Below are 16,662 nucleotides of genomic sequence, written 5' to 3'. Positions count from 1 at the left end.
TGTTACCTGCTTCCTGGCTCAGGGCTGCGGGATCAGGAGGGATCTCAGAGTCGCCTTCCTCCTCGCATGCTCGCTCCACTGCTTTGTCCCCCGCCGTGTCGCTGACGCACGCAAACGCTGAGCCTGTCCGAGAAACACAACGACGCGAAAACACATGTCCAGCACGGTGGCGCAGTGGTGGTGATCGCACTGCGCTATAGACCTGGCGCGCCGAGTTACTTTTAACACATAGCTCTTTCGCGACCAATATTATCCATAATAGAGTTGTTGTTGGTTTTTTTGTGTGTGTGTAAGATCGCGTGAATATAAATGTGTCATAATAATAGGGTTTTTTCCCCTTTTTTCTGGCAACAAAACTGAAACCTTTTTACAAGGATTCATGTTACTGCATTAACCACAATACCTGCAGTCAAAATGCAAACAAAAAACATACTATGATAATATATGCATTGTCCTTGAAACTGATTGGTCCACACCAAGGGACGGCTTTCCCTTGGTGTAGTATGTTTTTTGTTTGCATTTTGACTGCAGGCATTGTGGCTAATGCAGATATGAATCCTTGTAAAAAGGTTTCAGTTTTGTTGCCAGAAAAAAGGGAAAAACACTATTATTATATTTTGGTACTGGCAAAAGAGGTCAAATGATATAAATGTGTCGTTAAACCCGGAAACACCCAACACAGCCAATTAGTAAGGTTGGTCACATAAACAGCACATGCCAATTAGTAACTAATTCGCAATGAGAAAGCAATTGCCATGTTCTCTTTACTAATTGGCATGTTCTGTTTACGTGACGAACCTTACTAATTGGCTGTGTCGGGTAACCCAAATCAAATAAAACTCCATTACGGACGAGTTCAATTCCCAGCTGTGGTTAAAATAGTAATGGGGGTTTACACACGAGCCGAGTTCCCGGACCAAGTCCACATCCCCCCCCCCACCGCGATGCCAAGGTCAAGCACGGGAGCTGGGACTGTGTGTCCTCGAGCACTGGAAGATCAGTCTCGAAAGCGCACGGTTGTCGACCCACCGACACGCGGAGAGATGGGTGGTAAGACAGGGTAGGGGCATCCACCCGCATCGGCTTCACCAGATCTCCGCCGGCTCAAGGGACCAGATCCGCACTCAATCCAGTTGGAGCTGCTCCTGCTGATATAAACACACACACGGCGCATCCACACACACACAAACGTGTCAACAACATATAACAGCCGCTAATCACTCCCAAGGGACGGTGACGTTCCAACAGGTGCTCGTGCCAGGTTGACTCCTCCATTATGTCGGTGGAGTGGTGAATGGGATGGCGCCTGGCAGTATGGGTGGACTGGATGCGATGAGTGGTAGAATGGCAGATAAGGCACCCGTACAGTGTGGGCTGGTGAAGGGCGGAAGACCGGTTGAGATTTAAGAATTAGGATCTGTATTTATCCTGGAGGAATTCGATGAGATACGAAACTCTTTTTCACAGACGTCCGGTATCACAGATGCCCAGTATCACAGACGTCCAATATCACAGACGATTAATATCACAGACGTCCACTATCACAGACGTCCAATGTCACAGACGTCCAGTATCACAGATGTCCACTATCACAGACGTCCAATATCACGGACGTCCAATATCACAGACATCCACTATCACAGACGTCCAATGTCACAGACGTCCAGTATCACAGACGTCCAGTATCACAGACGTCCAGTATCACAGACGTCCACTATCACAGACGTCCACTATCACAGACGTCCAGTATCACAGACGTCCACTATCACAGACGTCCACTGTCACAGACGCCCACTATCACAGACGTCCAGTATCACAGACGTCCACTATCACAGATGTCCACTGTCACAGACGTCCAGTGTCACAGACGTCCAGTGTCACAGATGTCCACTATCACAGACGTCCGGTATCACAGACGTCCAGTGTCACAGACGTCCAGTGTCACAGACGATCAATATCACAGACGTCCACTATCACAGACGTCCGGTATCACAGACGTCCGGTATCATAGACGTCCAATATCACAGACGTCCACTATCACAGACGTCCGGTGTCACAGACGTTCATTATCACAGACGATCAATATCACAGATGTCCGGTGTCACAGACGTCCAGTGTCACAGACGTCCACTATCACAGACGTCAAGTGTCACAGACGATCAATATCACAGACATCCAGTATTTGACTCGCCACTGACATTGGTCGTCGCTGGGAACCAAACTCAGGCCGCCGGGTTCATTTCACACTACTGCTGTACACAAACCATCGCGCTACTGCTCCATCCTAATCAGCCAAATGCAACGTGTAATGTGTAAGCGTGAAGTCCGTTATTGTCAATCCACTGCTGGATGAGTAAGGGCCTCCCCCACGCCTTGCGTGGCCATGAGGGTCCTTAATCCCCCCCCCCCCCCTTCGCGCAAGAAGAGGGCACAAGAGTTGTCGAACACATCTCTATTTAAGGAACGAAACAGGTGGACTTCACAAATCTGGCTGTCGCCTGATGAAGCTAGTTGTAATTACTGGCGAAACGTTGTACTCAGATTGTAAATGTTGTGGCTTGGCTCTCCAACACACCGGTGTGCTGTACTAGTGACGAATTGGCACGTTCTGTTTATGTGACAACCCTTACTAGTTGGCTGTGTCGGGTGGTGGCGGGTTTTACGACACATTTACAGTGAGGGAAAAAAGTATTTGATCCCCTGCTGATTTTGTACGTTTGCCCACTGACAAAGAAATGATCAGTCTATTTTTAATGGTAGGTTTATATGAACAGTGAGACAGAATAACAACAACAAAATCCAGAATAACGCATGTCAAAAATGTTATAAATTGATTTGCATTTTAATGAGGGAAATAAGTATTTGACCCCTCTGCAAAACATGACTTAGTACTTGGTGGCAAAACCCTTGTTGGCAATCACAGAGGTCAGACGTTTCTTGTAGTTGCCCACCAGGTTTGCACACATCTCAGGAGGGATTTTGTCCCACTGATCTTTGCAGATCTTCTCCAAGTCATTAAGGTTTCGGGGCTGACGTTTGGCAACTCGAACCTTCAGCTCCCTCCACAGATTTTCTATGGGATTAAGGTCTGGAGACTGGCTAGGCCACTCCAGAACCTTAATGTGCTTCTTCTTGAGCCACTCCTTTGTTGCCTTGGCCGTGTGTTTTGGGTCACTGTCATGCTGGAATACCCATCCACGACCCATTTTCAATGCCCTGGCTGAGGGAAGGAGGTTCTCACTCAAGATTTGATGGTACATGGCCCCGTCCATCGTCCCTTTGATGCGGTGAAGTTGTCCTGTCTCCTTAGCAGAAAAACACCACCAAAGCATAATTTTGCACCTCCATGTTTGACGGTGGGGATGGTGTTCTTGGGGTCGTAGGCAGCATTCCCCCTCCTCCTCCAAACACGGTGAGTTGAGTTGATGCCAAAGAGGTCCATTTTGGTCTCATCTGACCACAGCACTTTCACCCAGTTGTCCTCTGAATAATTCAGATGTTCATTGGCAAACTTCAGACGGGCATGTATACGTGCTTTCTTGAGCAGGGGGACCTTGCGGGCGCTGCAGGATTTCAGTCCTTCACTGCGTAGTGTGTTACCAATTGTTTTCTTGGTGACTATGGTCCCAGCTGCCTTGAGATCATTGACAAGATCCTCCCGTGTAGTTCTGGGCTGATTCCTCACCGTTCTCATGATCATTGTAACTATACGAGGTGAGATCTGGCATGGAGCCCCAGGCCGAGGGAGATTGACAGTTCTTTTGTGTTTCTTCTATTTGCGAATAATCGCACCAACTGTTATCACCTTCTCACCAAGCTGCTTGGCAATGGTCTTGTAGCCCATTCCAGCCTTGTGTAGGCCTACAATCTTGTCCCTGACATCCTTGGAGAGCTCTTTGGTCTTGGCCATGGTGGAGCGTTTGGAATCTGATTGATTGATTACTTCTGTGGACAGGTGTCTTTTATACAGGTAACAAGCTGAGATTAGGAGCACTCCCTTTAAGAGTGTACTCCTAATCTCAGCTCGTTACCTGTATAAAAGATATCTGGGAGCCAGAAATCTTTCTGATTGAGAGGGGGTCAAATACTTATTTCCCTCATTAAAATGCCAATCAATTTATAACATTTTTGACATGCGTTTTTCTGGATTTTGTTGTTGTTGTTATTCTGTCTCTCACTGTTCAAAAAAACCTACCAGTGGGCAAACGTACAAAATCAGCAGGGGATCAAATACTTTTTTCCCTCACTGTATATATTATCACGCGATCTAACCCAAAAAAAAAAAAACCTGTATCATGGAGGGTTATTTTGACCATGCCTCACCGCACTGGTCAGTGCGGGATGCTGAATGTGGAGCAATGCCGAATGGGCCCTCTCCTCCTGCCTCAACGCCCACAGCTCACCTGCTGTCTGCCGTCTGCCATCCAAAACACCAAACCACGCTCTCGACTCTGCTCAGCTTCAACCATCCGCACGTCCGCCGGGCGCGCGAATTCCCTGTGAAGTTGCTCGTAGGCGCAATAAAGAACATTCACCGCCCCCCCACCCCCCCACCAGCGAGAACACACCTGGTCAGCGCTGATACACCTTGAGCGCCTTGCACCTGAACGTCACACCGGTTCACCACCACCACCTCGTCAGGGAAGTCCTCGAGGAACCTTCGGCACTTGTCGCGCGCGCTGGGGATGGCAGAGGAGAGAGAAGAACGGCCGGAGAAGCTCCCCGCGCCGGGGCTCGCCTCCAGGGAGGAGCAGAGCCCGCTCAGCGGCGTCACGCGTCCCGAGAAATCATCATCTGCGGAGGGCGGCGAGTTGGGGGGTGGGGGTGGCGCAAGTGGTGACGGACGATGGCGTGGGCATTCGGGGTTTGGTAATACGGGGGAGCAATGCTGGGCAGAGGGGGTGAGGGCAGCGGCGTAGCTATTGCTCATAAACGATTTTCCATCTCACGTTCTCATTATTAAACTTTGCTGTCTGTCGAAAGCTCCGTGTGTTCACGTTGGATAGACCACGGGGCCTACCCTAACACTATGCTGGCCCTCTCGCCTAGATGCCAAGGTGTGTGCCTATATCTGCCTTCTACTCCGCTAGCTTATGTCAATGAAAAGTCCAAAACATAAACTAAAAGTAAAACTATTTTTTATTTTACCAGGTATGACCCACTGAGCTATGTAACCTTTTCAGAAGTTACCTGGCCACAAATGATAGCTCAACGAAGTGGCTTATCACGTCGAAATGTATTGCAGCCAAAGACTTAAAATGTATGTTGCTTCTAATTGCGGAGGGAAAAACCGGAGGGCCCAGAGCAAAATCCACGCGACCACAGGGGGAGAGAGACACCGCAAACTCCAAATATACAGCAGCAGGCGTCAGGGTTGGGATCGAACCCACCACCTCCTGCTGTATACCAGGCCATGGGATGAGGAGGGACGGGTTGGCATGGAATGTTGGGCCAACGTTGGGCCAACGGTTGCATCCACATGCCAACGTTGTCTCAAACGTTGGCACGTTTACTGGGTAGGTGGCAGAGAGCCCAGGGAGGTCCCCGCTCAAACGACCTCATCTCCTTCACAGCCAAGCAAAGGCATACAAGGCACACCGCATCGTTTAAAGAAGAAAAAAAAGCGACACATTTTTAAAGCGTCGCTCGGTGGAGAGAAGCTGTAGCCGGGGCGGGCTTTGGTTAAATAAACCCCACGATATACCCGTACCGTGTGACCTGAGCCAGGGAGTGGCACCAACGTTCCTCGGTCGTGTGTCAGACTCTGCCACCTTGTGGTCTATGCCTCGGCTACAAAGACCCCCCCCACCTCCCCCGTATAGCCACTGAACAGACTGTTGGGGCAAGTGCTCTGAGCGAGTAGCACCTATTCATGAAAGACGGCACGGCATACGAGGGGGTGGTTGGGCCAGCACCACGCCCGGCCGCCATTGTCTCCCCAGTGGCGACATTTACGCATCGCACCAGGAACTCATTTGAGGCTGAGTCGACCTAGGGGGAGGCCCATGACCGGTTTCAGTTAATCGTCACTGGTGTTGGCCGTGAGCGGGAATCGAACTCGGGTGAATGGGTTGGTAGCACGATGCGCTAACTACCGACGCCATAGGCTTGGGCTACAACGTCTCACACGGTTTCCCTTCTCGAGGTGGCTCTGACATTCGAACATTTCTGGGTAAACAAAAACACCTTCCCAACCCCCAAACGATAACCTCGAGGAACTGAGGCAATCGTCGAAAAACAGCTTGGCTTCAACAATCAGGGCTGTTCATCAACTCGGAGTCCTGAGCGAAACACATTTGCTTAAAACCCGTGGCGGCTGTTGTTTGGGTCGGCAAGAAACTGCATCCTAATTACGGTTGTCACGCTTTGATGGCCCTTGGTGTCCGTGGGGAGTGAACAGGATACGCAACGTCTAGCACCTTGTAGCTCGAGTCCGGTCTAATATGCTTTAACTCGTATGTATGAACGCGGTGATAACATCCAACCGTATATTTTAAGCAATGCAGAGAGATTAAGGAACGGACGATTGATAGCAAACGTCAGAGACGGATGAGAGACGCACGTTTTTGTTTCTCTTTCTAACAAAAAGGCGTGGGAATCAATCGGGAAGACATTTAATGAAGAAATCATAACGAAGCGAGAAGAGGAAGCGAATCCAAATTGCTTTGGATTATGTAGCCAGGGCTGGCTCCCAACTCAGGCCGGATAGGGGGACGGCGGGGGGGGGGGGCTCAGTAGATCTGTTTCGTGGGGGGCCACAAGAGCAGTGACGAACCGCTAAGGAGAGTGACCTCGGGTGGCCCAAAGGGGATATTTGGTGGTGCAGGGCCCACCCCAGCACCCCCTTAGCACCGGCCCTGTGTACAGCCCACACAATATTATACAATACAGCATGGTCCAGATGTCTTGTGACCTCCAATTAATTGACCCCTAACATTATTTTTTCACCTTTGCACATTCATTTGTTGTGTTAAATAAACCTTATTTACACATTTTTTTAAGTTGTAGAGAATTAAATGGGGGGGGGGGGATCACAAGACATCTGGATCAACCTGAAGTGTACAGTGCGGATTACTGGAGCATGGAGCTGCAACTGCCACAACGAGACGCTGTTGCGGAATTCCCGAGCGTGTTCGTGGTAACAAAGAAGACGAGGAGAGACCGAGAAGAGGAGAGGAAGGTTCTTGAGGTTACAGACTTGAACGGGAGTAGGAAGTCGACTGCACGGATCGCTGGGGTGGGGGGGGTGATTCCAGGCCAGCTGGGGTAGGGAGGAGCTTAGTATTGAAGGAAGATTGACCTCCGTGCATGCGGGCATCGTGCTGCATGGGACGCGCGGTATCAATAATACTCGCGTGCGTGCGAGGTGCGCGCACGTGAATTAAAAGTGAGGTCGTGCATACTTGTGCCGGAGCATGGCTCACCAGTATCCAGAAGCGACTCCCTTTCAGATGTAAGGCTACGCGTCTCCATTTTCTGCTCCATTCGAGCACCAACCTCTTTCTCCCCCTCTTCCTCCTTATCCTCCTCCTCTGCCACCATGCCCCGCATACCCACTGGATCATCCCGATGGTCTTCCTCACGCTGTGCCCCACCACAGCTGTCCCCTGCACCCACCCCGGCTCTGCCCGTGGCCTCCGGGACATCCAGGAGAGGTTCAGCCCGCTTCCTTTCTCCTAGAGGTGTCCAGCTTCCCCTTGCCTCAGGCGTCTTCTTCTCCGCAGTGCACCGGTTCTTGTGTTCCGCTCGCCTCCCAGGCCACTCGGCCTGTGGTGAGCAGGGAGCAGGAGGGTGGAGGACGCGGTGCTTGCTCCAGTGCTGTGGCCATAGGTTCCGATTCGGCAGGGTCGCTGCGGAGACAGTGAAGTTTTTTTTTTAGGAGGGCACTGCCAGGTCCCCGTTCATTTACAAACTCTCATTCATCTTCTTTGGTTCTTTCGGTAAAGTCACGTAGAATGAGAATAAAATAATACATTGATAAAATAAAATAACGCAATAATATTCTCACGACGTTTTTATTTTATCAATTTATTATTTTATTCTCATTCTACGTGACTTTACCGAAAGAACCAAAGAAGATGAATCCTTGCAGTCACGAAAGCTTTAAATCGAAATTTAACTTCTCATTCCCTTGCTCACGAAAAACGCATTCGCCTATTTCGTCTCTCCTCCATTCTACTTTATCCACGTTGTAGTGTTGCTCTCTAACAAAGACAGGTTGCACCTTTCTGCCAGATCTCCAAATGGACATCTCTCATGGTGTGATGCTGATGACACAATGGGGTTACAATTTTGGGTGGTAAATGGAAAATTTCTTCCACTCTTTTCTTATCTGTCATTAACAGTGGCTGCATTATCTCTCGTTATCGGTCTTTCTTTACCTTTCCGTGCGCAACAATTTGTCTCCGTTATCTCTCTGCAGTAACACTATTTGCTCCTCTTCGCTCTGCGTTCTCTCTTACCCTCTACAGATCTTTATCTGCCATTGCTCATGAGAGATAACATTTGTTCTTGAAATATTTCACCCTCTCTTTACTGCCTACATATCATCCTTTGAAATGCACATATACTGTACGTATATATGAGTCACCACTGATGTGAGCTGTGGCCAGGAATTTGAACTCAGGTCGCTGGGTTCAAAGCACAGCGCGCCTGACTTCTGTGCCAGCGCTATCCACCGTGATAGTCGTAGTAAAATGTTGACCATATTTGACGATGAAAATCAAACGAAAGCATCCCGTGCTTTTGCTCTTTTTTTTCCACTTCAAACCTTAGCCATGCCGGGGCCAGGTTGTTGTTGTTTTTTTGTCTCTTTTCACTGCAGAACCCGAGCCTTGAGCCAGACTCAGATGTTGTCGTGAAGCCAAAAGGAGGTTTCACGGTTTGTTCCTGGCTCGGCACCCTAAACAGCCGGTGGAAAAGCACCCGTGCCTTGAGGGCCTCACGTTGGCTCAGGCTCGGCTGACACCAGCGGGGACTCGGGGTGTTTCGCGTCGATGAGGAGGTGCGAGTGCGGCTTTTGGTGACGTTTGAGGACAACAAGAAAAGTCTGTCTCGCGTTATCTTTACCCCGCTACGAGCTGTGGCAAAACAAGAATCTCCGAAACACGCACACACGAACACACGATCACAAAACTATACAGCTCTCACCTGGGCTCATTCAACACCTGCGCTGGTCGGCGATATATAAACAACGAACGAAAAAAAACCCCGCAACAAATGACCAGGTAACACTGTGTCTGTGTTCAAGGTAGTGAATTGGGACTGCTGAGATCCTAGGTTCAAACCCCAGACTCTCACTGGAGTTAGAACCTCAGTGGAACTTGGGTGCACCCGTATTTTATGGCCTATGCATAGTCACCAGTGAAAACACAGCAAAGGCATAACATTGTGAATACAAGTAATTAATGTCGTGTTTAATTTGCTCAGGCTTAGCTATGGGAGGGTCATTAATCATAAAGATACAGAGCGATCATGGACTAATGTTTCACGTTTAAAGGCAGTACAGTCTGGATTTTAAAAATATATATACTGACTCAAATAAATAATGAATGTAATATTCTTCTACAAGTAGGGAATGCGTCCGAGAATAGGTCTGCCGCATAGATGCAGCGAGTTTGACGGATTGCTGCATTGCAAGACCCTGTGGGATGATGGCAACGGTTTCGGGAGGCCTTCATCCAGTGGTGGATAACTGGTGGCTGGCGATAATGGTATAATAGTGATGTTCTCCAAGTCGTTTGTGGGTGTGTGAATGCAATCTGGGAAGCGGAAGCGCAGTGGTAAGCGCGCTGCCCTACGAACCCGGCATCCAGAGTTCGATTCCTGTTCATGGCCAACACCGGTGACGATTATCTGAACCGGATTTTGGCCTCCCCTAGGTCGACTCAGCCTCAAATGAGAACCTGAATGCGGTGCGTAATCGTCGCCATGAAGGAGACAAAAGCAATCTGGCATGGTGCTGGCCACCCACATCACCCCCCTCGTGTGCCGTGCCGGCCTTCATAAGTGCTCGCTCGCTAACAGCACTTGCCACAACAATATGTTGAGGCTATACGGGGCATCTTTATCTTTTGGGTCAGGAGTACGACGTCAGCGAGGGTTGCCAACTGCCATTCGTTGTCTTCCAAGGATCGTCCTCTTATCGAGGTGGGCTGCCCTGGAAAATATGAAGATTTTCTGGAACACGAAAAGCCCCGATTTTTGTCAGTTTGCGAGACACCACTCAAGACAGTCCTCCTTCCTCCTTCCTCCTCCTCCGGTATCGTGAGATATTCTCCTTATTCCTGTGATGCCCCCCGTTTATTTTTGTTGCGCCGCAGAAGGTGGCATCCCTCTAGCGCGGCACCGTGAACTGTGACCAGGACTGAGCCCTCAAACGATAGGCGTAGAAATTGTTGAAATGTAAAAAGAAAAAGAACAGGTTTGATGTTTAAACGAATGGATAACACCACGGGGGATGGGAACAGCAGCATAACATCACCGTGCACAAGTTCTGCACGGATGAGGTTTGCCACCGTCTCCAAACATAATAAAGCGCGTAAAACGCACAGGCAAACAGAGCGACACGGGGAGGAAAGAGGCCGTTTGTTTTTTTTAGAGGCCCGTTGTATCACGGCCCCTGCCTGGGCCTTGACCCTGGGGTTATGTAAAGTTATGCTTTAGCAGCAAGATGCGGGGGTCACCGTAATCCACCTCAGGCACCCAGGCAGTGTTCGCATGGCATCCATTAACACTGCCACCGGCATTCAGTGAGGCCATGGCATCCATTAACACTGCCACTGTAACTCAGTGAGGCCATGGCATCCATTCGCACTGCCACTGGCATTCAGTGAGGCCATGGCATCCATTGACACTACCACCAGCACTCAGTGAGGCAATGGCATCCATTAACACTGCCACTGTCACTCAGTGAGGCCATGGCATCTATTCGCACTGCCACTGGCACTCAGTGAGGCCATGGCATCCATTCACACTGGCACTCAGTGAGGTAATGGCATCCATTAACACTGCCACCAGCACTCAGTGAGGCCATGGCATCCATTAACACTGCCACCGGCACTCAGTGAGGCCATGGCATCCATTCATACTGGCACCAGCACTCAGTGAGGCCATGGCATCCATTCGCCATACTGGGTGGGACGTGGAGGGGGGGGTGTTCTGGTGCGAGGTGGGGCGGGAGGGGTCCTATTAAACGACAGCCACAACTATAGGGGCGACCAATTCCATGTAGAGTTCAGTTTTGAGGTTTTGTTTTTTTACATTCGCAGTGTTTTCTAGGCAACGAAATAATTAAAGTGATCTGTTAGTGGGCAAATTGCACATAAACGTGGAAGGAACGCTATTCATGAGGTCGTAAACATGAGAATATTTTTTTATTTATTGCACCATTGCTTTTGGCAGGATGTACGATGCAACAGTGAACCTAATGATTCTGATTCTGAGATGTGTTCTCTCCTTTGGCCGAAATTCTGTCGTTCGTCTCTGCCAGTTTCCGCCATCTTTTCGCGTGACACGTCCTGCTCAAGTCCACTTCCTTTTCTTAACAATCAAAATAAAGTCTCATTTATGCACGTTCCGTGATCCACGTGTTCCCCTTTCTGTCTCTCGGTGTAATTTCAAGCGTGCACTTTTCCACGGCTCTTTACGCGCTATGCATCCTTCATTCCAGTGTCTTCGTCTAAGTTTCTAACCTACACATCATATCAGGTAATACCATGCTCTTTGGGTCTTTCGGTAAAGTCACGTAGATAGAAAAATCATAAAATAATCAAAATCACGACGTTTCGATCGCAACACAAGCAATCGTCTTCAGGTTAAAAAATGCAGCAGGCGGACTATTGTCCGCCTGCTGCATTTTTGCTATCGAAACGTCGTGAATTTTATTATTTTTCTATCTACGTGACTTTACCGAAAGACCCAAAGAGTATGAATTACTGCAGTCACGAAAGCTTTAAGTAAGGTAATACCATGTTTTAAAAAGGACAATCATGAACATTTGTTCACGTGAATAATTTTTCTGCCTTTAGTTTGTTGTCCTTCCCCGCACCTCAGTTTAATACGGTTGGCGACGTGCGGTGCGAAAGAAGTTCAACATACAACAACAACCGCCATTCGCCACTAAGTGGCGCTGACGTCACCACGACGCTTGTGCCAGGCCATGTGCACCTTGAGGCCACGTGAAGTGTCGAACGCCTGCTGGCAGGAGGTCACGGGGCAGACCCAAGTGCCACGGGTCGACTGACTAAGATGACTGAGATGACTGGCTGATGCACCACCTGTACCCCCTACTGTGCCAACCTGCTGTGCTTTAGCCACCCGGCACTCCGCTCGTTGTTGTGAGCGTCGCTCCTCTGCCCTCCGTTGTTGTTGGAGGGCGACTGCCTCCAACTGCCCAGTAGCGTCCTTCACGAGCCTCCTCCACAGAGGCCGATCTTGAAACCGCTGGTACCAGTCATCGGTAAGTCCACTTAGCTCCACGTTCTCCTGTACCACATCACTCCATCTCTTCTCTAGCCCGTGCCGCGCCCGTTTAGCCCCCTCGATCCGGCCGAACAAAAGCTGTTTCGGCATGCGGTGGCTGGGCATGCGGACTACATGATCCAGCCAACGCAGCGTTGCCTGCCGGAGGAGCTCACCGATGGGACCTTGCCCAGATCTTTCAAGGATTTGTGAGCTCCTCACACAATCCAGCCTGGTTAAACCCAGGATGGATCGTAGGCAGGCTAGTCTAAATGTTTCTAACCGGCGAAGATGTTCCATTAGGGGGGTCCACGTTTCGCAAGCGTAGAGAAGGGAGGGAATGATCGTAGCCGAGAAGACCTGAAGCTTAGTGCGGAGCGACAGACCAGGTAGCTTCCACACAGCGTTACGCAACCGATGAAAAGATATTGCCGCTTGACTGATTCGGAGTGAGACCTCTGCTGTTAAACTGGAGCCGGTCACACATACACACACATACACACATACACACACATACACACAAACATGCAAATGAATGACTTTCACATTTGCCAATGGAAAGTATGTTCAATTGAAATATCTCCGCACTGGCTCCTGTAAAATTAACATCCTTTAAAGCAACGCCACACAAGCTTGTAGGCTTGCAAGTTGGAACAATAAAGGCACTTTGTCAACTCATAAAACAGTAAATAAATCGTAAAAAAAAACGTTTCCTTAATAACACCAACGTAGAGTTCGCCGGATGGTTTAGGAGTCTGAGCTCTGATCTGGCACTGCTGAGAATCCTGGGTTCGGATCCAGGTAGCCGCCCTGTGATTCAATTGCTGGTCGCCGGCCAGTCACCAATAACTGGCCACAAAACAAACCCATCACATTAAGTTTAATTTGGATGTATATTGAACTTCTTTTGCACCGTATGTAGCCAACCATACTACGTACGGTTTGTCACTTCATTTGAGTAAGCTCCTGCTCTGAGAATTAAACATTTCGTTTTCGACCGACGCACAAGGAACAGGGCGTTGATAATGGATGCCCTCGTTTAGACAAAGAGGTCGATTGAAGTGACCTCTGAAGGCAGTCCCTTTGACGTCGTCTTCCGGGGGATGTTCTCTCTGGCACGTTTTGGTGCACCGCTCGCTGCATTTTTGAAATTTTGCTGAAAATGTGCCGAACGGCATGATGCCCATAGTGCAAGTTGAATTGAGAGAGAGAGAAAAAAAGCAGACTTATACTCTTTGGTTCTTTCAGTAAAGTCACATAGGTATAAAATAAAATAAATCACGACGTTTCGGGCGCAACATAAGCGTCCGTCATCAGGTGCTTTCCCACCTGATGACGAACGCTTGTGTTGCGCCCGAAACGTCGTGATTTATTTTCTGTTATACCTACGTGACTTTACCGAAAGAACCAAAGAGTATGGAAGCGACCTGGCCACAAATAATAACTCAACGAAGTTGGCTTATCATATGGAAATGTATAGCAGCCAAAAATACTATCAACGTATTTTGTTTCTAAATGTGGAGGGAAAACCCGGAGCACGGGGAGAACATGCAAACTGGATTCCTGCAGTCACGAAAGCTTAAAAAAAATCAGATATATAGCAAAGAGAACCCCCCTTCCCCCCACTAACATAGAGACACCACGACCCGAGAATAATCATTTAGAAAAAATGTATATCCCTTTGTCAATCCACTGCTGGATGAAGACCTTCCCCGTGCTGCGTGCAGAAACGAGATGGGTTGCTGCATCGCGAGGCCGTGAGAGATTGTGACGGACAGAGGGGAGCCTTCGTGCAGCAGTAGATAGATCACGGCTGATGACGACGACGACGACGATGATGATACCACCTGTGGTGACTGCTATATCGGGGGAGACGAAATCAGATTTGAAACACGGCAGAACGAATTCTTCTGCCGTAGCTGATCACTGTTACAACGCTGTTCGTGATCACGATATAATTTTCTCCGATACCAAGGTTCTCTGCAAACCCACGTTTTTTTATCAGAGATTTGTCCACGAGGCAATTCAGATTTACAAACACAGACACAATTTCAACCGAGAGGATGGTTTCAAATTAAGCAATCATTGGAAAGATGTTCTAAATCAAACCAAACATTACACTCATTTTCAATGGTATAGTATATTTTTTCAAGTAGTGGTATCCCAAACTTTCACAGCAGCTTATTTCCCTTCACAACAACATTATGTAACCCCCCCCCCCCCACCATGCCGGTCCAGTACATCATTTTATGCTAATTCCTTTGTCAAGGCGTTTTTTGTTTCCTCCCACACAGCTTAAAGGATGCGACCTGGGCTTGGCTGTCTTCACTCCAACGCTGTCCTCTGGACAGTCCGGTCCCTTCACCTGATGAAGGCCACTTGTGTTGTGGCCGAAACGTCGTGATTTTTGTTGTTTTATTTTTACCTACGTGACTTCACCGAATAGAACCAAAGAGTATGGATCCTTGCAGTCACGAAAGCTTCAAATCTAGAATTGATACCACAACCGTATAACCGGGCAGGGGTGGTTCCCAGACGCTTGCACTGCCACTCACCGCAGGGCGGGGGCCACTTGCAGAAGGGAGCCGGGCACCCGGGGTCCCGTGTCCGTGGAGGTCCCCTCGAAGCGCGCAGAGGCGGATTGGGGTCGCTACGTTGGGGGCGGTGGGCTGCTCGGTGCGACCTGCAGGGGGGAGCCTTGGGGGTCAGGAGCATGTGGGCCAAGTAGCGTGGACACGGTTCGTCTCTCTCCGCTGAGCGACCTGCAGGCTGCAGCACAGTCGGAACATAAAACACCCGGCAGCAGCAGCGACAACAAAAGACAAAGATCCCCCGTATAGCCTTACCAGACTGTAGGGGCAAGTGCTGTTAGCGAGCATCTAAAGAGGCCGGCACAGCACATTTGAGGCTGAGTCGACTTAGGAAGGCCCAGGACCGGTTAAAATAATCGTCACTGGTGTTGGCGGGAATCGAACCCGGGTCGCCAGGTTCGTAGCACAGCACGCTAACCGCTACGCGACCGCTCCCCACTAACACCCGGCACACAGAGAGGCACACACACGCAGGTACATGTGTAACTCGTACCCTACGGCTTGGGGGAGCCTTCATACAGCAGTTTATAGATCATGGCTTGTGATGATGATGATACCACACCATATTCAACAGGGTCTCATGTTTTAATTTGGCACCATGTTGGCGAGATGTTAACTACCTCGCCTGGTATACAATAGGTCGTGGTTTCGATCCCTGACGTCTGTATATTTGGAGTTTGCATGTTCTCCCCGTGCCCATGTGGATGATTCTCCTCGTGCTCCGTGTTTTCCCTCCACATTTAGAATCAACATGCGTTGATAGTATTTTTGGCTGCTATACATTTCCATATGATAAGCCAACTTCGTTGAGTTATTATTTGTGGCCAGGTCGCTTCTGAAAAAGAACGATATAGCTCAGTGGGCCTTACCTGGTAAAATAAAAAAAAAATGTTTAGTTTTAGTTCAGCTTGTGCACTGTTTTTCGATTGCTCCTAAAAAGACAAAAAAAACAGATCTAAAAAGATTCCTATTCGCAGATACGCATGCTACCCGTGGGTTACCTTACTGCTAATTAAACACTCTCAAAGAGAGACACCAATTGGAAGGCATAAGATATGCATCTTTTTTTTTCCCGAACGTATGTGGCTCTCTAAAACGCACAAATGTGGCCCCAAAGCCAGACAGCAAGCACCGCGTACGGTGCTGCCACAGTCAGCGAAGCATCCTGATGGGTCCGGAGCATCTGAAGGTCTCGGGCATTTATGGAATCGCTCCGGCAACAATGCAACAATGGGTGCAAAGGTCAGCTGCCGTAACTGTCTGTAAGCTTGCGGAATACGTACGCAAGCGCAAAGACGAAAATCCTACCCGTAATCCCCCGTATATCCTTTACGGACTTTAGCAACAATCTATGAAGGCCGTAATGACACATGAGGGGGGGGGGGGAATTGGGGGGGGGGAGTAGCACCACGCCCGGCCGCCTTTGTCTCTCAAGTGACGATGTTCACACATCGCACCAGTTATACACATTTTAGGCTGAGTCTACCTAGGGGAGGCCGGTTTAGATATTCGTCACTGGTGTTGGTGGCCGCGGGCCGGAATCGAACTCGGACCGGGGGGCCCGAGGTTTTGGCAGCGTCGCCGCACTTGGCGCTCCCCGCACACGTCC

At 49.3% G+C, this 16,662-nt stretch overlaps 1 protein-coding gene across 2 annotated transcripts in view; it reads right to left on the bottom strand.

The window, feature by feature from the left end:
- LOC116958074 (uncharacterized) overlaps nucleotides 1-16,662 on the bottom strand; it is a 43,211-nt gene that overhangs the window by 23,383 nt on the left and 3,166 nt on the right. Inside the window, exons 3-7 of one of the 2 annotated variants that reach the window (XM_076073032.1) lie at nucleotides 15,018-15,231; nucleotides 7,425-7,850; nucleotides 4,569-4,794; nucleotides 1,030-1,148; nucleotides 7-123 (exon numbers count right to left, since the gene is read on the bottom strand). In XM_076073032.1, coding sequence (XP_075929147.1) covers nucleotides 7-123; nucleotides 1,030-1,148; nucleotides 4,569-4,794; nucleotides 7,425-7,850; nucleotides 15,018-15,231 — 1,102 coding nt within the window. The remainder of the gene's footprint in view (nucleotides 1-6; nucleotides 124-1,029; nucleotides 1,149-4,568; nucleotides 4,795-7,424; nucleotides 7,851-15,017; nucleotides 15,232-16,662) is intronic. The other variant, XM_076073033.1, reaches the window with a different exon arrangement.

Source organism: Petromyzon marinus, chromosome 3, assembly GCF_048934315.1.
Source record: "Petromyzon marinus isolate PM22_M1 ecotype Great Lakes invasive population chromosome 3, UKy_Petmar_22M1.pri1.0, whole genome shotgun sequence".
In the NCBI taxonomy this organism is placed as follows: domain Eukaryota; kingdom Metazoa; phylum Chordata; class Hyperoartia; order Petromyzontiformes; family Petromyzontidae; genus Petromyzon; species Petromyzon marinus.
Note: the sequence above shows the minus strand (reverse complement) of the source record. Positions and strands in the feature narration are given on the sequence as shown.